Source organism: Trichoderma evansii (genome assembly GCF_050947405.1).
Source record: "Trichoderma evansii strain SZMC 28006 chromosome Unknown GGI43scaffold_15, whole genome shotgun sequence".
In the NCBI taxonomy this organism is placed as follows: domain Eukaryota; kingdom Fungi; phylum Ascomycota; class Sordariomycetes; order Hypocreales; family Hypocreaceae; genus Trichoderma; species Trichoderma evansii.
Window position 1 is genome coordinate 481,489 of NW_028145191.1, and position 27,264 is coordinate 508,752.

Sequence of the window (27,264 nt, forward strand, 5' to 3'; positions counted from 1 at the left end):
ATAAGATATAACTGTTATAATTTTAAAGAACAAGGAAAGTTTTTATAAGCTCAGCAAAAAACATATTTGATACTCAAATAGAATGTAAGCTAGCCTGCTCTCCAGAGTTTTATAGAGACTACGGAGTGAAGTCCTGTTAAAGAAGCGTCAGCGAGGAATAAAGTAGTTATCGCAGCTAAAAGTGATTTTATGGGAAGAATATTTGCTGTGTTTTTTCTATTTACCGCCAATCTACTCCCGGTTCTGGGCTTTGTGATAGTCATTCGTTTAGGTTAGGACTGATATCATGCAGTCATGATCGGGTCGTAAGCTGTCAAAAATCTCACAGTTCTCACATATTAGCATATTTCACACTGAACTTAATAAATTTTGAGATCGTAATATATGAGATAACAATTTCAAGATAATCAGATATAATATGATCACAATCTTTATCATGTTAATGTTATTGAGTAAAGATTTATCTGCTCATGCTAGAGGTACTCATAAAGTTAACGTTAATGCTTTTTTCTATATAAACATTCTATTATAAAGGCATTTTCAACTATAACCAAAAGCAGCAGGGTTTCGACGACGAAATTCGTAGACAAAATTCGCACCACTACTATATCTCATTGCTAAACTTCTCCCAATACTCGAAACTGCGCTGTTTCAGGATGATCGAGGCTTAAAGCGCACAACCGGACCGTCCTTTCTGGCCGATACATGATCTCTGAATTTATACTCAAGAGGCTTGATATCCTGTTTCTCCCATCCAGGTTCATTATCCGCTCTTGGGATATCAAACTCCCAGAGCAACCGGGCAAATGTAAGCATAATCTGTGCCAGCGCAAGAGGCTTTCCAACACAGCTTCTGGATCCGATAGAGAAGGGCATGTATGGCTGCCTTGTGGTATCTGCTCGCGCCGTTCCATCTTCGTTGACGGGTCGGAACCACCTTTCAGGGTCAAATTTGAGAGGATCTTTGTAATAGTTGTTGTGGTGGTGAATGCTGTAAATGCCAACAGCAACGTCTGTACCCTCCGGCACGTAAGTTCCGTCAATCAAGGCTCCTCCACGCTCAACTTCTCGCCAAAGAGCAGCACCACCAGGAGGTGACATTCGAAGTGTTTCATCAATAACCGCACGCAGGTAGGCGCAAGAGTTGAGTTTTGGTCCAAAAACAATTTCATCCAGTGACGAAAAAGTTGTGCGAACCTCTTCTGCTGCCTTGCGATAGGTACTTGATGATCCTGTCAGATAATGCGCCACCCCAGCCATGCTTGCCGATGTTGTGTCAGATCCTAAAGCAAATCTCAACATTAGATACTTCGTCTGCGACATATGTTAGATATAATGTAGATAAGAATTTCTTACCAGCCACAACCAGTAATGCAGTCTCAGTAGCCAGTTCTATGGGGCTTAGTTCAGCGCCAGTGTCGGGATCTTTACAATCTTTCAAGAATGAAAAGATATCTTTGCTATCGGAACTACCAATCGCCTGGAGCCGCTTCTTTAGGAGCTTTCGGAGAAATGCCACAAATTGATTTCGTCCTATAATGGATGCTGGAAAGAGATATTTATCCAAATTAAACGAGGTAAGTTTTGATTCTTGTAACAGAACTCCCAGTCGAATGTTTGACTCTTCAAGAGCGCCGATGGGATAGCGATTCTCTGGATTCCGGATGGTCAAAATCAGAGTCAAATGAGACTGTCGTCATGGTATCAAAGGCCGGATAATTGACTAAATTCAAGATTATCAGTATGTATCACCGTCGGATTTGAGGACGACTAGGCTTACAATCTTTTGATATATCCCTGGGACTCGTCCAGCCTTTTTCAGTGGACTCCTTGGCAGCACTACGTAAATACTGGCAGAATCTTTCCAATACCGACTGAACCTTTGGTTCAAATCTACGAAGACTGGTCTCAGAAAACGCCTGAGCAACAACGCGGCGCCTGCGAGCATGTTGCACTTTGTTACTAAGGGTAAGAGTATTCGGCGCCTGTTGAGCCAGCACTCTATAGTTTTTGTACTTCTTGACCTTGGATCCATGACCATAAATGTCTAAAATTATCATCAGCACTGGATTAGTCGTCACTGTTCATGGGGGAAAAAATAATACCATAGAGCGCGTTTACGTTGTTGATAATCAGCCTATTTGGAGCGTACCGAAGATATTCGCCTGTCTCATTGTTAATATTTCAGAGAATTGGAGAAATTATCTTGCCCTGAAATAATAACTCACCATATTTTTGGTGGCAGCGGTACATGTCCAGATGAATATCGCCTTTCCATGCATGGTAGGCAGAATAAAGGTTTGTGAACTTAGCAAGGAAGGGCCCTGGGTATTTTGCCAGAGGGTGAAAGAATGCTCTATAAACCAAGACATAAAATCCATAAAGCAGCTATTTTGAAGAAATTGTTTGTTAGTAACCAGCTTAATGAGAAGATTTCCCAAAGTAGCTGGGATCTTTGGAGGCTTTGCTCTGCATTCACTTATACATACCAAACTCGCTACAGAGGCAACTAATGGCCCGCCTATCTTTTTCACCCACACTTGTAGAGCAGGTAAATCTGCTGGGAAGTGCAGACTTCCCAGATCAACTGTCTTGAAATCCATTGGATGCGTAATGCTTCCGCCGTAACTTCAACTAGCTTCCTATACTCGCAGAAAGAGTTGGGAACGGAACCAAGACTGAGCCATTTTATTGCCTCCTTTGAATCCTTGATTCGAAACTCCTTGAGTTCGACATCTCGCGACTATCTGATGATGTGAGCTGGAAGTTTAATCTGGCGTCAGCAACACAATGCTCCGACAACCTCCACGACCCACATGTTGATCATCTCGTGGACTGTAAGCATCGGTGTTATAATAATTCTATTGCTGGAAATAGCGAGTTGGGTAACTCCTCTGCTTTATCTACGTGCTACTTGTCGGTAGTAAGCCTTGAATTTGGAACAAATTGCTTATGCGGGCTGTGCGTCGGCGAGTTTCGTGGGTCGTTCCGACGGAGCCTATTTTCGATTGTAGTTAAACAATCGATCTAGGCAGGCCTGGATATTACCCGTAATATTAGAAGATTAGCTCAAACCCGTTTTCAATACCCCGTCAGTAAGCGTGATTGTATCCAGGGGTTAAGCGATCGATGGAATTATGTCGATGCTTTGGTGATTCAGCCGATGCTTTGATGGTTCAGCCTCAGTGACGGAATTGCGAACAATAAACAAGAAGAGTTCACAAGGTGTTCAGTTTATTAAGCTTCGTAGCATTTTCTAAATATGTATGGCATGTGAAAACCAGTTTTTGCTTTTTGTCTTCTCCTTCTCCAATCCAATTCTCTCAGCCAAGTCCCGGAGGTATAATACCGTGGTCACTCTTTTCACCCCTGAAGTTACATAGTCCTCAACGACACTTTTCCTTTCCGAGATGGGCAGCATTTCACAAGATACCGGGCTCAATGAGCACGCATCGTACGATTTCAACGCCACCATAAACAACAGCCATGTAACTGAACCGGCTGAGCCCATTGCCGTAGTTGGCATGGCCATGAGATTACCCGGCCAAGTGCGCAGCGACGAAGAGTTCTGGAAGCTGCTTGTTGAAAAACGAAACGCTCTCTGTGATGTGCCAGATGACCGCTTCAATGTAGCTGCATTCTCTGATCCCACTGGTAGCAAGTCTGGGACGTTTAAGCCATCCAAGGCATACTTTCCCCAAGATGTCGATATCAAGCAATTCGACACATCTGTTTTCCCTCTTTCCAGAACTGAGCTGGAGAGGTTGGACCCCAACCAGAGGCAACTGCTAGAGGTTGCCTATGAGTGTATGGAAAACTCCGGAGCCACATCATGGCGAGGCAGTAAGATTGGCTGCTATGTTGGTGTCTTTGGTGAAGATTGGGAGGACCTTAACACAAAGGAGACGCAGCACAGAGGAGGATATCGCATCACAGGTTATTCAGACTTTGTTGTTGGTAACCGCATTTCATATGAATTTGATCTTCGTGGTCCTAGGTAAGTCAACACATACACTATCCAGATATTTCTTCGTATTTCCTTTACAACACTAACTATATGATAGCATGACGATTAAAACTGCTTGCTCTTCGTCTCTGGTTGGTTTGGATATGGCATGCCAAGCCATTAGAAAGGGAGACTGCGATGGTGCTTTAATTTGTGGTGTTTCTCTCATTTTCTCGCCTACTATGTATATAGCCCTCAGCGATCAGGGCGTTCTTTCTCCAGGCGGCATTTGTAAAACATTCGATTCGGCTGCTGATGGTTACGGTCGTGGTGAGGCCGTTAATGCTGTTTATATCAAGAAGCTCAGCCAGGCATTGAAGGATGGCGACGAGATTCGCGCCGTTATCCGCGGTACTAGTGTGAACACCGATGGTAGAACCAACGGAATGCTCACGCCTAGTCCTGTTGTTCAAGAAGCCTTGATCCGTCAGGCATACCGGCAGGCCGGTATTGAGGATCTGTCAGCGACTGCTTTCTTCGAGTGCCACGGAACTGGCACTCCAGTCGGTGACCCCATCGAAACAACTGCAGTTGCGAACTGTTTCGGTGACAAGGGTATTCACATTACATCGGTCAAACCCAACGTTGGCCACTCAGAGGGTGCAGCAGGCATCACCAGTTTGATCAAGGCTATCCTGGCTATTGAGCATCGCCAGGTGCCGCCTAATATCCATTTTAATAACCCCAATCCTAATAGTGAGTCAAAGCATATGTTAATGAGAGGCTAAACGTAGTGCTAACTATTGTTCAATAGTTCCATTCAAACAAGCCAAGCTTAAAGTACCCGTTGATGTTGAAACTTGGCCTCAAGGCCGTGCCGAGCGTGTCAGTGTAAACTCGTTCGGTATAGGTGGTGTTAACGCCCACGTTATCGTTGAGTCTCTGGAAGAGTATGGAAAGTCCAATGCTCATTACGGAAATGCCAAGCGCATTAATGGTGTTGCCCCGGAAATTGATGTTCAAACGGGCGACGTCCAGCAGCTGCTCTTATTATCGCCCAACAGCGAGGCTTCACTTAAGGAGACTATTGAGGCCCACAAGAGCTTTGCCGAGACCACAACATCTTCGCTGAAAGATGTGGCATACACTCTTGGAAACCGCCGAGAGCATAAGAGCCATCGCGCCTTTGCGATTGCGGGCAAATTTAATAATCAAACATCATTTGAGGTGTTTGGCCCAGAATCTACAGAGGCTGCACCACGAGTAGCTTGGATTTTCACAGGCCAAGGTGCTCAGTGGCCAGAAATGGGAGCCGAATTAATCGACTCAAACCCCATCTTCAGAAAGTCAATCAGGAGCTTGGATGCCTTCTTAGCTGGTTTGTCAACCCCTCCCAGTTGGACAATTGAAGATGAGCTACGCAAGGTTGCCGGAGATAGTCGCGTTTTGAAAGCAGAGTTTGGACATCCTCTATCCATTGCTGTGCAAATCGGTCTTGTTGATATTCTCCATGCTTATGGTGTCAAGCCAGACTGGGTTCTCGGCCATTCTTCTGGTGAGATGGCGGCTGCATATGCCAGTGGTGCCATCTCAGCAACGGCTGCTATGGCTGCCACTACCTTCCGAGGCACTACCTCGACTGATGAGCAACCAGGTGGTAAGCCAAGAGGTGCCATGGCTGCAATTGGTCTTGGTGCGCGCGAAGTAGAGCCTTACATGGAGCCTGGAGTTGTGATTGCTTGTGAAAACAGCCAGTGCAGCGTTACTCTGTCTGGAGATACCGATCAAGTTGCCAAGGTTGTAGAGAATGTCAAGACCAACTGCCCCGACGTCCTTGCGCGCTTTTTGAAGGTTGAAAAGGCATTTCACTCGCCTCACATGAAGAAGTATGGTCCTTCATACAAGCAGCACTTGAAGCCGTTCATTCAGAGCTTGGATCCTACCACGCCCTTCTATTCCTCTGTGACTGGAAAGAGACTCAATGGGGCTGGATCTCTCGACGCACACTACTGGCGCTCCAACATGGAACGCCCTGTGCTCTTCAACACGGCCTTGAGATCCGCTCTTCACGACCATAGCGACGAGCGTTTTGTGCTGATTGAAATTGGACCTCACCCTGCGCTCAGATTGCCACTCTTCAGAGAAATAAGATCTGCAGCAATAGTATCTTGGAGACCGTTGGCAAGATTTTCCAGCACAACGTCAGCCTTGACTTCTCTGCCGTCTTCCCCTCTGGTAAGATTGTGCGAAACCTTCCACGATACAGCTGGAAGCGTGATGTCTCTTACTGGGCTGAGCCGCGCGTGGCTAAGGAGTACCGATTCCGTGAATTCGCTCCTCACGGTTTGCTTGGTACACGAGTTGCTGAGGTATCTAACGAAAACTGCTGGCGCAACAAGCTCTCTTTGGAAGATACACAGTGGTTGCAAGGTCACGAAATTGACGGTGAAATTGTCTTCCCAGGTGCCGGATACATCTGCATGATTGGTGATGCAATCCGTCAAATTTCTGGCGAAACAACCTTCAGTCTCAAGAACGTGTCCATCACTGCTGGTCTCATTCTTGAGCATGGAAAGCTGCCCGAGATTGTGACAAGACTTACTCCCCACAATGTAGAGTCTGATGAAACCTCAAGCTACTCATTCCAGATTACCTCTTACAACGGCGGCAGGTGGATCAAGCACTGTTCTGGTGAGGTCTGGGGTGGCGTTGACAAGTCTATTGTGCTGGAGACCGAAAAGACCAAGACCTTGCCCCGTGCAGTCGATGCTCGCGAGTGGTATGCTGTTTTGAACCGTATCGGCTTCAACTACCAAGGCGCTTTCCGAGGCATGCGTGACATCTCATCTGCAACTGTGAAGAACGTAGCGGTGGCTGCTGTTCCTACTGACAAGAATGACCTCACCAAATACGCAATCCACCCTGGTATCATTGATCAGTGTTTCCAATTGTTCACAGTTGCTGCGTACCGCGGCCTTGGAAGAAATTGCAACAATGTGGCGGTCCCTACTTTTATTGAGGAAATGGTGGTTCGTCCTGCTTCTAAGGACCTTGACGTGCAAGCCAGCATTCACACTCTTGAACGAGGATCTTTTGTCGGTGATTTGGTAGCTCAGGCTGACGGGCAGCTACTCTTGTCTCTCAAGGGCATCAAGGCGTCTGCTATGACAAGCGAAGCATCGGCCGACGAGAGCCTTCCGCTGATTACTCAGTTTGAGTGGCGCCATCACGCCGACTTCATCAAGATGAAGGACTACATGCATCCTCGAAAATTCATTCCCAACGAGTGGCCCATGCTGGAGGAGCTGATGCTTCTGAGCATCCTTGACCATCAAGAGAACATCAAGTTGGCGGATGATACTGCTCCTCATTTGGTCAAATTCTTCAAGTGGCAGCAAGACTACATTGCCACCTATCACGCCGGCAAGAATCCTTTTATTGCCAAGGAGATGCGCCTCGAGGATCTCATCAGAGAATAAAAGATTGCGCGCATTGATGCCCTTACAAAGGATCTCCTACCCTCTCACTACGATGGATTCGCTATTGGTATCCACCGTTTGTTCAAAGAGGCAGAGCAGCTCTTCTCTGGCGAGACTCACGCCTTGCACGTCCTTATGCCTGATGATGTCCTGACCCGCCTGTATGCTAACAGTGATGAGTTGCTCTACGGCGATGCAATTCGAGCCCTTGGCCACACCAACCCTCGCCTGCGAGACTTGGAAGTCGGTGCTGGTACCGGGGGTACAACATCCAAGGTCTTGGATGCTCTGACGACTTCGACTGGTCAGCGACTTTACAGCAGCTATACCTATACCGATATCTCTGCTGGTTTCTTCTCCGCGGCCAAGGAGCGTTTCGCTGCATTCGAAGGAATTGAGTATAAGACCTTTGATGTTACCAAGGATCCTGCAGAGCAACAGCTACAGAAGGGCTCTTATGACCTCGTCATTGGATACAACGTATGTATTCCTCCAGTCCAAATATCTCAATGTTGACCACTAACCCTATGATAGGTTGCCCACGCTACTCCCAATTTGCAAGAATCTCTTGGACATCTTCGAGAATTGCTCTGCCCTAGTGGCCGAATCTTCCTCCAAGAGCTCTGCCCAGGTACGTATTCTCACAAATAGTTCATTTAAAACTCCAAATTGATTAACACTTATTTCTACTTAGATGCCAAGTACATCAACTATATCATGGGTTACCTTTCTGGTTGGTGGCTTGGTGACGAGGATGACCGTGTTGATGAGCCTTACATCTCTCCCGCCCGCCGGGAGAAAGAGCTCATTGCTGCGGGCTTCAAGAATCCTGAGCATGTTCTCGATGGCATTGCCCCGTACCACCAGAGCGCCGGTATCATGGCCAGCGTGGACATCAAGGCCAAGACACTTACCAAAGTTTCAGTGCTTGCCCACGATGCCAACGGACATTATGTTCAAGATGTGAAGAACGCTCTTGAGCAGCATGGCCTCGGTGTCGATATCTTCACTTTTGGTCAAGATCTGCCTGCTCAGGATGTCATCTCTCTTCTTGACCTCCAAGCAGATACCGTCCACGAGTTCACAGAGGATTCATTCAAGACTATGATCAGCCATTTACAGGCCCTGAATGCCAAGATGGTGTGGGTTCTTGGCTCTGCCCAAGTCAAGTGCAGTGATCCCAAAGCCGCAATGTCCATTGGTCTTGCACGAACTGCTCGTAACGAGTTGTCAGCCAAGATCTTCACGCTTGAGGTGGAGCCAGCTGCGGCTACTCAAGACGTCACAAAGGCTATTTCCGACATTCTCGTCCGAATCCAGCATCCTGAGCTGGATCCCGAGGATATGGATCCTGACTGGGAGTTTGCTCTGGTCGACGGTAAGATTTTGGTGCCTCGATTGCACTGGCAGACCATGTCGGAGGGCTTTGACAGCACGGTAGTAGCTACAAACGCGGCCTCTTCAAAGTTCCTCACTGTGAAGACTCCAGGTCTTCTTCACACTATCGGATGGTCTGAAGAGGCGAAGAAGCCGCTCGCCAAGGGTGAAGTCCGCGTTAAGACCAAGGCAGTTGGTCTGAACTTCAGAGTTAGTATTCCCCTCCCTCCCTCCATTCATTACAATAGCCATATACTAATAATTCCCAAAATAGGATGTTCTTATTGCTCTCGGAGTTCTTGACAACAGCACCCGCGAAGTTGGTCTTGAAGGCTGCGGTATTGTTTCCGAAGTCGGTCCTGGAGTATCAAAGGTTGCCGTCGGCGACCGTGTGATTTACATGTCTAGCGGATGCTTTACTACTGAGATTACTCTATCACAGGTGCTCTGCGTCAAGATTGACGATGCTCTTACCTTTGAGCAAGGTTCTGGTTTGCCCAGTGTTTATGCTACAGCAGTTATGGCACTGGACGATAAAGCAAACCTCAAGAAGGGCCAGGTTAGTCTAAATATCTCAACGCTGTAGTTCCTTATTTACTAATACTGTATCTACTAGAGCATTCTCATCCACTCTGCCTGTGGTGGTGTTGGCCTGGCAGCCATTCAAATTGCTCAGATGCTGGGCGCAGAGGTTTACTGTACGGTCAGTAGCGAGGAGAAGATCAACTACCTTACAAATAACTTCAACATCCCTCGCTCCAAGATCTTCAACTCTCGCGATTCCTCATTCCTCCACAATGTCATGCGCGCAACTAGCGGCCGGGGTGTTGATGTCGTCTTGAACTCTCTCTCTGGAGACCTTCTCCACGCTTCCTGGAAGTGTGTTGCCGAGTTTGGCACTATGATTGAGATTGGCAAGCGTGATTTCCGCCGCCGCGCCAAGCTGGCGATGGAGGCCTTTGAATAGAACCGTACCTTTGTTGGTCTGGATCTCTGGCAAGTCTCTCAGCAGCGTCCTGAGCAAGCCGCAGAGTAAGTCGAACCCAATCGACCCTTGTCTAATCATTCAATAACTAACTTTGGCCTTCTAGATTATTGGAGCGCTGTGTTGGCTGGATCCGCGATGGAAAGATCAATGCCGGCGCCATTGCTAGGGCATTCAGCGCTGACCAGGTCCAGGATGCCTTCCGATTCATGCAAGGAGGTCGTCACATTGGTAAGATTATTGTAACCATGCCAGATGACACCACTTCTCTGCAGGGTATCAAGCCCCGTCCTCTACCTAACTTGAGATCTGACCGCAGTTATATCCTGGTCGGCGGTCTCGGCGGTCTGGGCAGGTCCTTGGCAACTTGGATGGCGGAGAATGGTGCAGGAGAGCTCATCTTCCTCTCTCGATCCGCTCAGCCAGGCCCTAAGCTTGACGGCTATGTTGCTGAGCTCTCTTCTCAAGGATGCTCTGTGCAGCTTGTAGCCGGCAGCGTCAGCGATATGGCTGATGTGCAACGCACTGTCCAATCAGCAACGAAGCGTATTGCTGGTGTTATTAACTTGTCCATGGTGCTCCGGGATATTACTCTGCAGGATATGTCCTTCAAGGATTGGATGACGGCTGTTGCTCCCAAGGTCCAGGGCACATGGAACCTTCACCATGCCATCTCCTCTGCATTGGACTTCTTCGTTCTCTGCTCTTCATACAGTGGAATTGTCGGACAGTGGGGCCGGGCAAACTATGCTGCTGCCAATACCTTCTTGGATTCCTTTGTCCAGTACCGCCATGGCAAGGGCCTTGCCGCATCAGTTATCGACATTGGTGTCATGGGCGAGGTCGGATTTGTCTCGAAGAACCGAGAAGATCTCGACATGTTTTAGAAATCTGGTATGCGCATCCTGAAGGAGAAGGATCTGCTGGATGCATTTAACTTGGCTATTCAGCGATCAAAGGCCCCTGAGGCGCAGGGTACCAATGGCGCTTACAACATTTCAAGCCAAATTCTTCTGGGTCTGGTCACCACTATTCCAGTGGCATCTCCCAACAGCCGAGTTGTGTGGAAGAAAGACATCCGCATGAGCATCTACCATAACATCTCTGGAGCTGATGACTCTTCTTCCAAGGCAGAAACCGAGCAAGACAGTGTATCCACTCTTTTGTCGGCAGCCGCCAACTCTCTTTCAATCTTGGAAGAGGAGGAGACAACAGTCACCATTGCTCAAGCTATTGCTACTTCGTTGGCCAATTTCCTCATCAGAGATGTAGACAGCATCAAGTTAGATCTCTCGCCCGACAAGAACGGCGTTGATTCGCTGGTGGCCATAGAGCTGCGCAACTGGATTCGACAGAAGTTTAATGTCGAGTCCAGTGTCATGATTATTGCTCAGTCACTATCTTTGAATGGCCTTGCGGAGCATATTCGTCTAGGATTGGTTGAGCGATTTACACAGGCATAAGAGAAAAAAGTAAGAGGGTTTGGGATTGATACATGTAAATATCTTGTTCATATTTTTTTTTATATCTGTGTTATAGTATGGTTATTGGTATATAGTTTTATCTCATAAAAATCTCACCGCAGAATGTAACTTTAAGAGCTGCTCCCTCTTGACTCTTTTTAATCGTTTATTTTCTACGTTTATTTTGACTTCATTACCACAACAAAATCAGTTCGAAGATGGGGCCGTTGATAGTGCTATTTCTCTCTTGAAAGCCCGATACGACCTTGTTAAACGCCTATATTTTATCCTATCTACCGTTTCCCTATTACCTGCACTATCCCTGTACCCATCAACCCTAGTAGAGGTGAATTCTGATACCGGTAGTAAGTAAGTTCCAGTTCCTCAGCAGATTCACCCCCAATATTTCCAACAAACAGTTAAAACAGTAGCTCCAATGAGATCTCTTTTTTTTTCCTCTCAGCATATATAAACACAATTCCACTCATCAAAGCCATATACGCATAAAACTCCATAACATCAAGACCTGTTAGTCTTCAGGGTACCATCGAAGTGGGCTACGGAACAAAAGTATAAGTCTGTGTGTTCTGGTCCAAACGTCTCGACCAGCCATCAGAATACCATTCGAGTTCACGTAGCGATATTGGATTCGCAATCTTTTCGCGGAGCTTCAAGTACTCCAATACTCCGTATGGATACGCCGGCAGCTTACGCCCCTCCCGTGGAGGTGGTACAATAACTTCAATGCATTGATTGGAACGCATCTTGGCTACTCGGTTCCACGCATTGATCACTCGTTGTTTGGGAGCCTCTTCGTAAACTGAGTCCCAAGTGATTGTCGAGGAACCTTCTGCTTCTTCATCATTGCGAGAGTACCGAAAATATTCAAACACGTCCAAAACCAGGTCCTCATTCCAGATCTCCATTGTCTGAAGCTCTGGCATTTCCAGTGCAGCAAAGCCCGCGGCCTCAAATAGATCGTGTCTATTATCAAACTTTGACCCCAAGGCCAGCGTATTGAGTTTGAGCCAGTGTGGCTTGTAGACGGAGCGAGGGATTAACCCATCTTCGTAACCTGTCGCTTTCAAGAGTGCTTGCTCAAACTCTTCCCGGGGGTGAAGGCGGCTTAGACGCACACGCTGGGCGATAGAGAGACGCTCCAGCAGAACATTCTGCACTGCGGGTCGTGATGGATCCAGATATGGGCGGTAGTTTTTGCTACCTGGTTGCAAGAAATCTTGAAAAAACATCTCCCCATCACCTGCGAAAGCCGAAGATAGGTGTTCCAAATGCTGGCTCTCATCCGCCAACCTTAGACTAAAAGAGTTTGACAGTTTCTTCCAAGGTTCGTGGAGTATATCAAAGCTGTAAAAGCCTATGAATATAGAGAGGCTTTTGAAGCGATATACTTCACGTATCAGGGCGTTGTATCCCTCTTCAAGTCCTTGGTTGCAGATTAGTTTACGTCACGTCAAATTACCAAATGCATATATGTAAATGAAAAGAAAAGAATACGAATCTAATAATAAAATGAAAATTGCATAAATAAAAGGGACATACCTGCATCAGCCCAACGGAAAGTCCGCACTATGGGCTCAAAAGTCACATTGTCAATGGTCTGAAAAGCCCTAGCAATCTCAGCAACCGTTCGGGGATGGAAGGCTCGGTAATACTGCCGACGGATAAGCAATCCCTTGATGGCGTCGACTCTTGGAAGCCTTTTCTCTATGAGATATTGAATGGCACTAAAGTCTAGATCTATATCCGCGAACATGCGTAGGTGCTCAATGCCCCCGCCGCGGGCATTTTGGCAGATTTGCCCTCTTTTCTTTTCCTTCTGCAGTATGCGCTCTACGTGATGATTAAATTCTTCACGGCTGCAGTTTTCATCGAAAGTATGCGGATATACATCCTTATCCAGGGCACAAACGTCAAAACGGTGCTTCATATCGCTCGGAGAGTGCACGCTGAGCTCCAAGAGTGGCCCGGTGCCATCGATAGGATCATAGGCTTTTCTGTCTCCCCAAGAGCCAAGGACTTTCAGCAGCTGAAACAGGGAATTTGTGAACATCTGGTTGTTCATCTGCTTCTGTCTGTGCATCTCGAAAAAGGTGCACGAAGAACAGCTATATTCTGGAAGCACGATGCGTAGCCAGATGTGTTTTACCATCCACTTCCGATTGCGCATTATTTGGCCAAAATGGATGATACTCGATTGATTTAGTACGAGCCTGCGAAAATTTCTGGGCTCCATGTATGCCTGCCATTCTCGAGAGACCGTTGCGAGGGCGGCCAAGTTATTACAAGATTTGCCGACCTGGAATATCTGATCCAGAGCCTGGTTCCGGATTTCGGGGGGCAAGGAGTTCCAGCTCGCCATCGTATTGATAAATTAAGTATTCAAATTGATTCAAGATGTTGGGAGAATTTAGAAAGGCTGAGCGCGAACTGTTTGAGAAGTCGGATCAGTAGAGAGAAGATATGCGAGAATGCAGGAGATGCCGGTGCGTCTTTGACGCAGCCAAGCCTTTTTATATAATTGTTTATTTCATTACGCCTTTCTATCTATTAAGTTACAACAAAAAAGCCAGCTTCAAAGTCTATCAGTGTAGGTAGCTGGTGATTTAACTGTTGGCTTTGCGTGTAATCAACATAGGCAGTGGATACGGACAAGCAGAGTTTCTGTGAACGTTGCGCCAACTCACGCCAAAACTCATATTTTTGGGAAATAGATTATTAACTCTGGAGAGGGGAATAGTATATACACGTTGGGAAACCTAGACAGCATAAAACTAACTGCTCCATTTACCTGGAAGAGCCCGTACACCGCTTGAATGGTTCATTTGTATTCAAGTAGTAGCCGTACTAGTAAGTTTTTGGCGTTGATAGACTTGCGCCGGGCACACTATGCACCTAATATTAATGATAGCCAGTGTGCATATAGAAAGTTTTCTCTTTTTGTCTTCTTACTTTTCTCTCTTTTGTTTTCCCTTTTTTTTTTTTTTTTAATTTAAGTTTCCCTTTCCCAGCAACAAAATGATAGATATTGGTATAGCGATATCGCCTCTAGGGTGCGCGGCTGCTGTAAACAGATTCGTAAGCAGCACAATCTAGCGATGTACTGCATGGAAACGATGCCCAGAGACCAATGTGTTTTTTTTATATATATTTTATCATATTTTCTCTCTCTCTCGTATCTCCAGGTTCGTATCTCGTACACAACATGGCACAATTTTCATGCAGCAAAAATCCTTTCAATCGCTCCACAATGACTATGTGCGTATTATCATACAGTACTGTGCACCCGTATTTGCGAGCTACATGGATCTGATCCTCATTCTAAATTTAGCTTTTTTTTATTGGAGACGATAACGATGACAATCGAGAGTGGTACATGGATGAGTCGACTCTCGTTTTCTTTAGGTATCTTTTTGCTCGCTTTCTCTTTCTCACAGTTTCGTTTTTGCCCCCGAGAATATTTTTTCTAGAAGTGGGACGTTTCTGGGATCCTAGACAAGCTGATAGCATGCATGGGTATGAGCCTACAAATGGGGCAAAAAGGCTGTTGTTCCGAGGACGAGCACAGACTCAGGGGAACGCTGGTAGTATCATCCAGCCCCTCTTATCAACCAGACGGCGTGCTCTAGCGGATTTTGCATCTTGGAGCTCAGCAAGAGACTCTAGCCTTCTAGTTTGTTTAGCAGCAGAAAGGCAGAAGCTTTAGGAAACTAAAATGGATGCTACTCCGCACCATTACGGGGACGAGATCGTCCAAAACCGGAGAATCCATGGCCCGTTCAACACCAGTCGAGAGTCGAGAGAAATTGGAAAAATGTCACTGCGCCCAATCCAGTTCACAAGATACTGCTCAACGCCAGATGAGATTTTCCCTTGAGTAGCGTCGTGTGGCGTCCCAAATCGCCATGCTAGTGCCGCAGCCATGCCGTCCCTTCATCTTCATTCATCCTTCGACCACGGGATGCTAAGCTCCAAGGAATCCCAAAAGGTCAGCACATGTACAAATACCGCTTGCAAGATGCAGCGACGAGCACGGCCGCTAGCATGTACTCCTGTTTGAGCTCCTTTATCAAGTACCAGTACTCCTGCCAGGTACAGCGTAGGCAGAGAGCGTGCACGGCCATGCCGCATGCGATGCCCCCTCTTTGGCTGCCGCAGCAGCAACGGCGAGGCTCCCGGCATGCTAATTGCAGGACTCGCAAGGGCAAACGCGTAGGAAAAGGCGACTGGCCCTCCACTGCAATTTCACGAGCTTGATTATGCGGTTCCGGACACCGATGGAGCTTCCCGAACAGGCCTCTTCCAAAGCCCAAAAGCCAAGTCGATGACTTGCCTCCTGCATTAGTGGCCACTGCCCAGCCAATGTAACCACTTATCTAGACTGGTGGGGTGGTCGTGCCCCTGTCGAATATTCGAGTCTTGGGATGGTGCCCCCTGGTTTATCCCCTTTCTTTGGGTGGATGTCGCTGTAGCCCAGCGTCTTAGTGGCCCCTCCCCGCGAGACTCCGCTCTTTCTGAGAGTCGAGTTCGCAGGAGTAGACGGCATAGAAGGGCCAATGATAGGGCTTCAGATGGTTGTCCATGCCGACAGGCGCCGAAAAGAGAGATGCACCAAGCATCTGACTGGCGCCGGTGGTACCAGGAGTAATCTGTACGGGATATTAGTAAGTGCATACTGCTGCAGGCCTCTGTTGCCGTCGCTGGCTCACCAGTAGCGCTAGCGATGGAGTGACAGGTCGAGAAATCGAGGGTTCATGCTCTTCCTGATTGCGTGCATCGGTCGGATTAAGATGGACCGCAGGAATGGAGTCGAGTTCCGTTGTGAGGAGGCGTGTCTCTCCTCAGCAGAAGAGCGAAGACGAGAGGGAGAGCGCCGGAAAGGAAAAATAGTTGAGGCGGGAAGCGGAAGCACATTGGTCAGGCACGCGGCCAGGTCCAGCTTAATGGCCCAGAGGGTCCCCTGAAGCCCCTGTATTTTACGAGTGGTTTACAGGCACCGTCCGCTACAAGTCTCCAACCGAAGCGCTAACGGTGCCTGTCAATGCCCAGGCCCCCTTCAACCGGCCAAAGTACCGGTACACTGTCGCCGCAGACGATGGAGCTCCCAGCAACGGCTCCATCCACCTATTGCTGCGCTACCAGCTCGCGAGCAGCCAGTACAAGTACATGAAGCTCGCTGCATCCGCCGCCTTGTTGATCCCCTTTCTCTGCCCCTTTGGACCTCTGTTGACTCTCCAGCTACTGCCCGTCCTTTTTTCTTCTCCCACGCTCCCTTTGTTCTTGTCTTGATTCCATTCTTTTTCCTTTCTGTTGCCGACCAGCTGTTTTCTCTGATTCAGACTCGGCGAGAGAATCCAGATCTGACTCTTCCCCGCAAAGAAAGAACAGGTGCATATGTGATCTGCGCCTCGCCCACCCGAAGATCTTGGAAATTCCAGTCGGCTGACCAGCATTCGCATTCGCTGTCGTCAGAGCAAAGTCATATCCAGGCCCATCCTATCAGAGCCGGCAGAAGCGCAGACGCACGCAAGTCGCAGAAAAACGCCTCCCGCCCGCCACATCTACCGCGTTTCTTTTTTTGGAGCGCCTCTCTCTAGAGCTTCGTTGGTGTCGCGAACGATCCGAGATTCAGCATTTGGCAGCGCTTTTGTTGATTGTTGACAATCTCGCGATCTGGTCTCAACCAGGTGCAACGTGCACGCTTTCGGGTGACGGATTCTTATTTGCAAGCACAGGCCTCGCTGTTGCTAGCCATTCTCTCGTTTCGAGCCGCTCCTCGTATTCTCTCGCTTTAAACAGCACGGGCTGGTCTTAAAGTTACGCGCCAACAAACTCACTCCCATCCCCCCCCCTTTTCAACGCTTTCCTCTGCTTCCTTGCGCACAAGTTGGGTGAAATCGCCCGCGACAGAAATTCATCATGGCCGCGTAAGTTGGTTCTCTTTCGCTCTGCGACTTCAGAGCATGGCGACAATTGCGATGAACCAGCAGGCTAATGGATTTGGTGACAGACTCGGATCTGCTTTTCGCACCTTCTGGCATACCATGACCAGCAATGACCGGCGTATGTCTTAGCTCATCCACCATTCAATGAGCGCATTTGCTCTCATTTCTCACTTGACGGCCGTGCATGCTAATTGTGCCTTTTACCAGATTCCGATTTCGACTCGCCGCAGCGCACCGGTCGCCATGTTCCGCTTCAGAATGGCCGTCATATCATGACAGGCATCGCGACCGCTTCCGACTCCCGAGCCGATATTCACAGCCCATACTTTGACGATTCCCGAGCTCCCTCCGCCCAAGGCTCACCCACCAACGGCAACCGTGGATACTCACCAGGTCTCCGATCGCAGAACGTAAATAAGGATGGTTTCGAGGTCCAGTCGCCTGGTGATGTCGCTATGCAGTCATTTGAGAATGGAGTTCCTCCACCGCCTCCTGTGGCACACTCCTGGAGACGCATCGATACATGGGCCGAGGAGAACTACCCAGAGCTGTTTGATCAGCTGTGTGAGGGTGCCACAAACAACGATCTGAACGATCTAGAGCATCAAATGGACTGCTCTTTGCCCCAGGATCTCCGCGATTCCCTCATGATTCACGACGGCCAGGAGCGAGGTGGAATGCCTACTGGTATTATTTTTGGCTCCATGTTGATGGACTGTGAGGAGATCCCCCAAGAGTGGGAGACGTGGCGACAGGTTAATCAGCAATTCATGTTGGACGCCGCCGCAAACAAGCCGCCAACTCCATCCGGCAGCGAGGCTTCTTCTTCTAAGCAGCGACCTGGATCCTCTTCATCATCCAACGGCCCCGGCGAGTGGAGGCAGAATCTCCTGGCCAAGCAGACCTGCATTCCTCCCAACACTGTGCAAAAGGCATACGCACACGCCGGCTGGATTCCTCTGGTCCGCGATTGGGGTGGCAACAACTTGGCCGTTGACTTGGCTCCCGGCCCTGCTGGTCGCTACGGCCAAATTATCCTGTTTGGTCGCGACTACGACACCAAATACGTCGTTGCCCGTTCTTGGGCCGCCTTCCTCGCCTTGGTTGCTGACGATCTCAACAGCGGAAAGTGGTTCATCGATGAAGACACCAATGAGCTCAAGCTTCGAGAATTCAAAGACGCGCGAGTTGAACCTTCTTACTTCAACATCCTTCGATGGAGAATGGACCAGAAGCATGGACGACAGGCTGCCAAGCGACAGTCTCAACGACCTGTTTCCCGAGTCGCCTCCAAGAGCAACTCACCCCTCGGCTCTCGATCTGCCTCGCCTTATGCCAATCCCCAGGATTCAAATGGCGATATCCGCGGTCGATCGATGCAGCGTCTTCGCGATGCCTCTCCTCTTACCAGCCCCATGAGGAACGGTGTCGGCAAACCCCCGGCGCCTTTCCTGAGTCGCGTGACAGAAGAGGCAACAGTTGAGCTTACAGACGCGGTTATCGAGCCCAGCACATTGGTCGACGTGGAGGATGATGATGAATCACCACGAAACAGCGAAGACGCAAAGCGTCCTACCGTAACGACTCTTGAACGCTCAGAGTCAGACCTGGCCAAGGACAAGGGCAAGGATGTCGAGTCTCCTAAAGCAAACGGTAAACACCCCGAGGTTATCATCGACGATACCATGAAAGAGATTGAGATTTAGAGGGGTTTTCTATATAACGAGTCGAGACAACATGAAGTAATGGCTGCGAGTTGATATCGCATACACCACGATGGAACGACTTGAAGATTCCGTAGACCGGGTTAATTACGAAGGCGGTCTCCGTTTACGCGTCAATATCTACGTTTTCTAAAAACAAAAAAGAGACACTTTGGGCGTTGGTGGCGTTATGGCGGCCGCTGGAGGCTTGCCATAAATAAGCATTTTGCCTTTTTTTCTATTTTATCATCTTCATTTTTCTATTTCTATTTCTTTATTCTTCTCTTCTTTATTATTTACCTCTTTTTTTCTTCGAAAGATGAGCAGCACTTTGGAGGATATGATAGCGATGGAGGAAGTCAGCATACAATTTTTTGCTCGCTTTGACCCTCCTTTTTTTCTATACGGAGTAATACTCTAAACGCAAGGGCCCTATCTCTGAAGCCCAGAAAACCCTCCTCTTGTTATTTCCCCCTCTTACGCGGTTTAGTTGCTGCTGAGCAAAGATTTGGTGGAGCTGAGTATGCGATATGCAGGAAGCGTTGTAATTGTTGTGTATCATTATGAGAGCTTTATTCTGCATTGGACTGTACTGGTAATTTAGAAGGATAAAATGGGACTTTGCCATGATTAGTTGAGGATGAATGGAAAACAATTAAAAATTTGAAAAATTAATCAAAGCTGGTGCTGATTCTTTGCAAAGTGATTTGTGTTTGCCACCTTATTCTGTGATGCTGCATTTGGTGAATATCTTGCTTTAGGCACCCTTACTACAGACCGAAGGTCAAAAGCAACTCACCCACACAACAAACAGTCAAGTAAAGCCTTGCCTAGTCACATGTACATGCTCTATATACGAGCTTCTGTGGCAAAGCGCTTGCGCCTTGCTCAGTTGCTGAAGATTCTCTGTCGATCTGCCCATCCAGCGCGTCTGTGGCTTAAGCGCCAGCTGGCTAACAAGGGAAAAGCTGTGAGCTCTTCAGCCAATGAGAAGAGGGCGGCTCGGGAAGCACGGACTAGGGGACAGCCGCTGGCGCTAGTTTATTTTTGGCCCCTTGGCTGTTTTCTTTCTTTGTCTTGCTTTTTACAGGTGGATGGAATATCTTGATTTTGTGCTTTTTGATGTCTCTCTGGGATAACGAAAATTTTGTGTGTTTGCCATTTATCTTTTTCAGAGGCGCAGGGGAGCATGATGTTGGGAATTGTAGTATATTGAGTGAGGGTCTCATTGTTACACCGTCGGTGGATAGAACGCCACAGCCTCACCCAGATGCCATGATTCAAGGCACAAAATGCACAAACACAAGGCTTCACCCCGCCTTTGTCCGATATAACCAATAGATAAGGCAAATAGAGAGCTTATTTGGCTAATGCTGCATCCGAAATAAGAAATACCCACGTTATGCCATTATTCGGTGTAGAGCCGCGTCTATTGGCCAAAGGTTAGCAAGCGCTGGCACTTACCCGTCAAGTGGAGATGGCCGAGTTTCATAGCTGCACATGGAACCAACGAACTTGTGAGATTGGGCGTTAACAATTTTCTATAGATAAAAACGGGGCATGGCGTTAAGATGGAATGTATACATGTTGTTGGTCGTTGAAGTAAGCTTGTGTTTCCGGCAATATTACGCCTGGTGATCTTTTTTTATATTGTCCTTGTGTAACCTTTTCCGCCTCATCCTTCTGCCTTGCCTTTTGTCTTTTTCATTTCCCCTCTTTCATTTCCTTTCTCACTCCTTCTATGTACACTGTCTTTGAAGATTACTCTTTTCCCTCATAAATCTGCATTTCTTGCTGTGGCTGGCCACGACCTTCCAGCCAAGTTTGCGTTTGCATGCTTGAATTGAGATTGGACGGCTATTTGCATCTTTTCTTGGTTTGGCTTATATAATGGCCTCGCAATCCGAGCTTGAACCACTTTCACCAAACGATTACGGTATTCGAAGACCGCTACAATCCCAGTTTTCTCAAGGATCGAGTTTAGATGGCGCAAACAGCTTATGGTGTCGACGTCCGAGGAAAGCGCCATCAGTACGACAAAACAGTAGCAATGGTGAATATAGACCTAGTACGCATCACAAAAGAGAAATGAGGTAACCAAAATTTTCCCTTAGGGATGCAAAGAGGCTGGAAACCGCTGTCTATGGAACCCGCCATCTTAGTGCTACTTACAATATTGACACTTCTAATTGCCGGCGCCATCGAAGTGCTGGCACACCTGAGCAAAGCCAAGGGCGCTCTTGCGCTGTCACGAACCCAAGATGAGATTCCGCAGTACGCGATGATCAGCTATCTCTATGGCCCTAATATCGTCGCCGTCTTGTACAGTCTTATATGGAGCTGGGTCGATCTCGACGTTAAGCGAATGCAGCCATGGTTTGAGCTATCCAAGCTCGAAGGAGCGACGGCTGAGAACTCCATGTTCCTTAGTTACCCTTACGATTTTATGGCCACTATTCCTTTTAAGGCGGCTAAGAGAAGGTAAAGTAACAATTAGTGTATACTTGAAGGGCTCAGCATCTAATAGTTTAAAAGACATTGGCCAGTGTTCTTTGCTGGAACAGTGACGGTAGTTGTCTTCTGGTTCATTACTCCTCTACAAAGCTCTATTATGGGAACCGGCTTCGTCAACATAACAGCGCCAGCAATAATAGGAACGAGATCATCCTTAGTTCCGCTATTGAACCAGTCAACACTTTTGAATAACGAAATCCTCAACACGGGATACGCCACGGCATGGCTTGGCCAGTCTTTCCCTCCCTTTATGACCCCCGACTATGCTATCCTTCCGTTCTATATCGATAATGACCCCGGTGTGTCTCAACAGCAGCTGAATTGGACGGCTACAACAACGAAGCTGTGGACTGAGCTCGAATGTTGGCCGGCAGAGTTCCAGAGACAATTTCCTGCAACAACAAACTGGAACTTCCAGAACGGCCAGGGTTGCAATACCACCGTCGAATTCGGTTTCTTCTCAAATCTCGCTATGGATTACATTGGATATCATACCAGTCCATTCGCGGATTACAACTTAGCAGATTCCGTTAATTGTCCCGCCACTGAAAATTCGACACATCAGTTCCTCGCCACTTGGGCAAATACAGTTAGCAGCTCCAACATTTCACTCACCAGCTACAACATTTCGAACATCTCTAAAGTCAATATGACAGCGCTTTTTTGCCAACCATTTTACTATAAGCAGCAAGTAATGGTTTCAGTTGCTACAGATGGTTATAAGCCTCAGAATACATCTATTCAACCCATATCGCCCCGAGAGCCTCTTACTGAGAAAGAATTCAACTCAACGTCTTTCGAGTTCCTCATCGCGGCTGGAATGCCCATGGAGGAAGTACTGGTCATTAAGCGAGATTTCCCTTTTGAGCAGGTCATTGAGCTGGATGCTCGGCTGGACAACACAAATTTGGCTCTTCCAGTTTCTAACATGGTTGGGTATGCCCTTGCTGGCCGTAACGAGCCAGCAACTCCTTATAGAGATCCAAATACTCTTCATGAAGCATACAATCGCGCCCACAAATATCTGTTTGCTATTGCTGTAAGCCATTTGCTATTTAATGAGACAGATGTGGGCAACAGCACTGCAGTTTCTTCGTTTCAGCAGAGCGGCATCATTGTCAGCAGATTGTTTTCCGCCATCGTCGAAGGCCTCCTCCTCCTTGTGGCGATTTTCACAGTCAGCCTCTTGTGGACTTGCCACAAGTCCAAGAGCTATCTAAGCGCTAATCCATCTTCCATCTCAAGGCTTGCCGCTATATTCCGCAACGGAGCAGAAACGAACGAGCTATTCCGTCCAGTTGACCACGCGGATGAGAAATCGCTACAGGAGCTGTTCCAGGGCGACAAATTCCGACTTGCGCGAAGCGATAACAATGATCCTAAAAGTTTATACATAGAGAAGATAGGGGATTCTGAACAAACTCAAAGTAATAAACGACTCAACAAGCCAGCTGGATACTATGAGCCTATTCGACCGGCGGTTTTGCGGAGAGAGATGGGACTACTATTTGGTGTATTTCAAATTGGAGCTCTTGTCAGCCTTTCATATCTTAAAGCTCAGAATGATAAGGAAAATGGTGAGTTTTGGCTCTTATTATTCTACCGTATGCTTTCACAATATTGCGTTTCTAATAATACCAACAGGCCTCATTCGACCGTCAAGCAATTTTGAAGTGCTACAGATTCTCGAGAATTATATCCCTATTGCGTTCGCTACTTTCTCCGAGCCCTTCTGGGTTCTTCTCAATAGGCTCCTATGTCTTCTACAACCATTTAAAACTATGTCAAAAGGACGAAGCCAGCCCTCCAAATCCATCGAAGCAACATACACGGCACTCCCTCCTCAGTTAGTGGCATGGAGGGCACTCAGATCCGGGCATCTAATGCTGGTCATGATATGTATCGTTTCTCTTCTTTCCAATGTTCTCGCTGTAGGGCTTGGTGCGCTCTTCAACGAAGATCAGATAACAGCCAACTATACTGCTACTTTTACCCCTAATATCGCTCCACAGTTTGATAACCAAACTGTTTTTAGCATTAACTCTCGTTTCAACAAAACACTAGTCACCACTGGAGTTTATCAAGACGAAATGTACATAGCCATGGCGAATATCTCTTCTGGAACACCACTGACGCCTTGGACGACATCTGACTACTTCTTCCAGCCATACACGGTTGATAGCGGAAGCGAAGGCAATAGCAGCAATACTTATCGAATATCGACTCGCGGCGTAGGTGTCAACACAAACTGCACTGCCATACCATCGTCAAAACTTGCAATTACATTTCCGCCCAACCTAGGAAAGACATGCACGGGCAATAGCTCCTATATTGTCGAGGTTGCCAAAATGAAAATTCGAACACGTCAAGATATAAGATCCAGTCGTGGGCTGTCCTCCATCGAATACTGCGATATCGTTAGCGGCTGCAGTAGACCCATTACCTTTGGTTGGGGACGAACCCCAAATGAGGCTGACGTAAACGGGGTTGTCGAAGCAAGCTTCGCCTACTGTGAGCCGTATATCCAAACCGCAATGTTTGACGTGCGTCATGATGCAGAGGGTAATGTGTTGGAATACGAAAGAACGAGTGATATTTCTACGCACTCAGATGGCGACGACCAAGAGATGCCGGCGAAACAAATGATCGTACTGATGAACGGCTTAATTAATGGGTTTGCACTTCAATGGCACAATGACACTCTGACGAGAGACTGGATGAGTTATCTACTGGCCATAACTCTAAACTCAAGAGACTTCCTGGACCCCGAAAAGCCACCGCCCGATCCCAATGATTTGATACCAACAATCGAGAAACTGTACAGCCAATTATTTGTCACTGTTCTTAGCCTTAACCAAATGGTCTTCAGTCCTGGAGATCAAGACCTCTCAATAACAGGCCAAAAGCTAAGAGAAGAAACACGAATATTCGTGGACCAAAACGCATTCATAATAACTGCCACCATCCTGGGCTTCAACATCATCGCGGTCATCATCTTCTACTCCCGCGGTATCATGTTCAATCTCCCCCGTGTGCCAACCACCATTGGATCGATCCTCGCATTCGTTTCCGCAAGCCACATTCTTCATGACGACGAAGGGTCATCATCGTCGGAAGATGAAAAGGAGGAAAAGACGTATAGTTTCGGGCGGTACATTGGAGTGGATCAGAAGGTGCATGTGGGAATTGACATGGATCCCCACGTTGCGTTGATTGATCCAGCATCGTTGAAAGAGAAGAGGTCTTTCATACATAGGATAGCGCCTGGCGGTCTGAAGAAGAGAAAGGCGCTTGGGCCAGTGAGTAACAGCACTTGGTTATGAGAGCTGGTTACTGGAGTGTGTTTTTCAGTTTATAGCATCAGTACCTAGATATAGATCATCCTAGATCATTATTAATCAGAGCGTTTCATTTGAATTTATAAGGATTGATCATATGGCAAATATAATACTTTAGAATGTAACAATAACAATTAAAGATTCGTACAACACATAATTCTTGAAAGTCAAAAAGAAGAAAGAGGAACTTCTCTTAAAAATCTTCGTAATACATAATGAGAAGGTCGATACGACTCCGACGATTAATCGATTTAGTCAAGTTATTAAGGTAGTCACAGGTAAAACATAAATAATATTTTCATAAAAAAAGCCCAAGTTTATATGTGCCCAAATGTATTTTTTCTAAAGTTTAATCTAAAACCTCGGTGATGATACAACGAAAAAGAAAGAGCAGTATAAGTACAGAAGTATATACATCAAAAGAATGTCAATCCTCCCTTCAAGGGAATGGTTAAAATGTCCACCACAAATCTATCCCAAAATTCTCCAATAAAAAAAAAACCGTAACAGGCTAAATATCCAAGTCTAGAGTGAATGCTTAAAATGATGCTTAAGCACGCATGCGAACGGCGTGGCGCATCGACTTCTTGCCCCGCTTGGTAACCATGTTGAGGCTCGCAGCCTGACCAGACTGGCATGAAGTACCAGCGGCAACAGCCATAGAAGCAGACCAGCTACCGCTGGCGCATCGCTGGAAATGAGTCCCGTCAATGCAGTTCCATTGACCTTCAGTAGAGCAAGCCGTTCCGGCAGCGAAACCGCTCTTGGGGCTTGATCCCGCGCTGGCGTTGGAGCCGGAGCTGGGAGCTGGCGGAGGGGGGGCGGCAGAGGTAACAGCAGGGGCCGGGGCCTGAGACTGAGCAGAAGTGACAACGGGTTGAGAGGCGGCAGGCTGAGAAACAGCGGGTGGAGAAGCGGCGGGTTGAGAAGCGGCGGGTTGGGTAGCAGCGGGCTGAGAAGCTGGTGGGCTAGTGATAAAGACGCCGCCGGGGACACTGGCTTGAGTAGGCTGGGCAGGAGAACCGGTGGGAGCAGATCCAGATCCGCTGTTGGTAGGGGCTGCGCCGCCGGCGGTGGCGGAAGCGCAGGTTTTTGTACCTGCGACTGTAACAGTTGGGCCGCCAAAGGCACTGGTAGTGCCGTTGAAATAGTCAACATCATTTCCAGGATTGGGGAACCGAAGATCCTTGTCATCCACAGTTCTACAGCCATCTACGTCGAAGATATTGGCCTGGAACATATCTGGGAGTGTGTTCAGGAAATCCTTGGAGCCTCCTGATCCGGTGACAGTCAAAGGCGCACAGTTCATGTACATCTCACGGTTACCGACCTTGTTGAACCAAGTCCAGGCCAGAGTGTAGTTGCCAGACTGCAATTCTTTGGGAATGGTGTAGTCGTATGTGAAAGGGTCCACAGCGGCGGCGTTGTCGCCCATATTGCCTTCCTGGCCCTTAGCAGGGCAGCCACCCTCGATGGACTTGATGACCTTCCAGACAGAGTTCTTGTCAGGTTGAGCATCAGTAGTAACAGAAATTTGGCAAGAACCGCCACCGTGGACAGCAGAGCCAATGAAGGCGAGTTTCTGGGTGCTGCCTTGGGCAAATACATTGCTAGCTCCCTCAAGATCATAGCCGTTATCTCGCAGCTGGCAAGGGAAGTTCGAGCCATCAAGAAGGAGAGGGTCGTTTTTCAGAGTTGAGGCACCGTATGGGACTGGGCTGGAAATCTTCATGTGGGCACTGGCGGCCGTAGCCAGGACAGTAGCGGCGAAAAGCTTGGAGAACATTTTGGAGGAGAGTAGTATCAGAGTCTAAATCGTACCGGACGAAAAAGCCTCAGGATGTCGTAGTGGTATGAATAATCGTCAAGACGGGAATAAGAAGGTTGCTCAAAAGACTGAACAGTGATATAGAACCTGAGAGCACTTGTATTAGTTTATATTCCATCCTCTGTATACGAATGATTCCTGGGGTGTTTATTGAAACCCAAGAGCTTGAGTTAAAGCAAAGGGGCAGAGAGATGAAATAGTGTGCAGAGCGGAATGCTGACTTACAGTGAAAGCTGTGAGTAGATGGTAGGTTACAGTAACATAAGATATCACAGATTCTTTAAATAGCAGGCAACCAGGCCAAGCGTATGTGAGGAAAGTCTTTGGAAAGTTGAACAAAAGTAAAACAAGAAAACAAGGGCTAGCCTCGTGTAAGAATGAAGGAGAGTGTGTCTTGACGACTTTCACTTGAAGGAAGGACTGTTGACTGGTGATGTCTTGGAAACAGAGAACAAACTACAGACGAGGTTGGGATGTGACGTCCATTATATACAATGCGTTCCGCAGAGTGGCATGTCGAAGGGGAACCGGCCTAGGCGCCAACGCCCTTAGATCATGACTAGCAGGAAAGATACAGCTGCAGGAACAGAGCAAAGCAGGGGAGCCATTGGCGAAGCAGGGGACAGGGTCCAAACGGGACCGTATGCTTAATGACACGCATGTTTTGC

The 27,264-nt window shown here is 47.7% G+C and overlaps 6 protein-coding genes across 6 annotated transcripts; 3 read left to right on the top strand and 3 right to left on the bottom strand.

Annotated features, from left to right (window-relative positions):
- Positions 1-651: 651 nt before the first annotated feature.
- On the bottom strand, positions 652-2,603 carry GGI43DRAFT_428704 (cytochrome P450; the record flags this gene model as incomplete). Its single annotated transcript, XM_083209006.1, has 6 exons — positions 652-1,283; positions 1,357-1,653; positions 1,772-2,047; positions 2,106-2,165; positions 2,229-2,388; positions 2,490-2,603. 6 exons carry the CDS (start codon positions 2,601-2,603, stop codon positions 652-654), a joined length of 1,539 nt encoding a protein of 512 aa, XP_083058900.1.
- Positions 2,604-3,410: 807 nt separating this feature from the next.
- GGI43DRAFT_428706 (type I polyketide synthase) lies at positions 3,411-11,250 on the top strand (the record flags this gene model as incomplete). The annotated part of the gene is made up of 12 exons (XM_083209007.1): positions 3,411-3,997; positions 4,065-4,702; positions 4,761-6,037; positions 6,073-7,320; positions 7,429-7,905; positions 7,960-8,056; positions 8,120-9,012; positions 9,077-9,361; positions 9,419-9,722; positions 9,804-9,834; positions 9,894-10,629; positions 10,675-11,250. 12 exons carry the CDS (start codon positions 3,411-3,413, stop codon positions 11,248-11,250), a joined length of 7,149 nt encoding a protein of 2,382 aa, XP_083058901.1.
- A 557-nt stretch (positions 11,251-11,807) lies between these two features.
- GGI43DRAFT_423960 (uncharacterized protein) lies at positions 11,808-13,630 on the bottom strand (the record flags this gene model as incomplete). The annotated part of the gene is made up of 2 exons (XM_083208309.1): positions 11,808-12,694; positions 12,811-13,630. The coding sequence occupies 2 exons, from the start codon at positions 13,628-13,630 to the stop codon at positions 11,808-11,810; spliced, it is 1,707 nt and encodes a 568-aa protein (XP_083058902.1).
- A 3,327-nt stretch (positions 13,631-16,957) lies between these two features.
- GGI43DRAFT_97349 (SMI1/KNR4 family protein) lies at positions 16,958-19,118 on the top strand. Its single transcript, XM_083210604.1, has 3 exons — positions 16,958-17,195; positions 17,279-17,331; positions 17,421-19,118. Exons 1-3 carry the CDS (start codon positions 17,188-17,190, stop codon positions 18,917-18,919), a joined length of 1,560 nt encoding a protein of 519 aa, XP_083058903.1. The 5' UTR covers positions 16,958-17,187; the 3' UTR covers positions 18,920-19,118.
- A 1,579-nt stretch (positions 19,119-20,697) lies between these two features.
- GGI43DRAFT_97388 (DUF3433 domain-containing protein) lies at positions 20,698-24,894 on the top strand. Its single transcript, XM_083210605.1, has 3 exons — positions 20,698-21,397; positions 21,452-23,007; positions 23,075-24,894. Exons 1-3 carry the CDS (start codon positions 21,033-21,035, stop codon positions 24,751-24,753), a joined length of 3,600 nt encoding a protein of 1,199 aa, XP_083058904.1. The 5' UTR covers positions 20,698-21,032; the 3' UTR covers positions 24,754-24,894.
- A 152-nt stretch (positions 24,895-25,046) lies between these two features.
- GGI43DRAFT_97498 (uncharacterized protein) lies at positions 25,047-26,872 on the bottom strand. Its single transcript, XM_083210606.1, has 2 exons — positions 26,822-26,872; positions 25,047-26,683 (listed from the first exon to the last, which is right to left on the bottom strand). Exon 2 carries the CDS (start codon positions 26,552-26,554, stop codon positions 25,319-25,321), a length of 1,236 nt encoding a protein of 411 aa, XP_083058905.1. The 5' UTR covers positions 26,555-26,683; positions 26,822-26,872; the 3' UTR covers positions 25,047-25,318.
- Between the last annotated feature and the right edge of the window lie 392 nt (positions 26,873-27,264).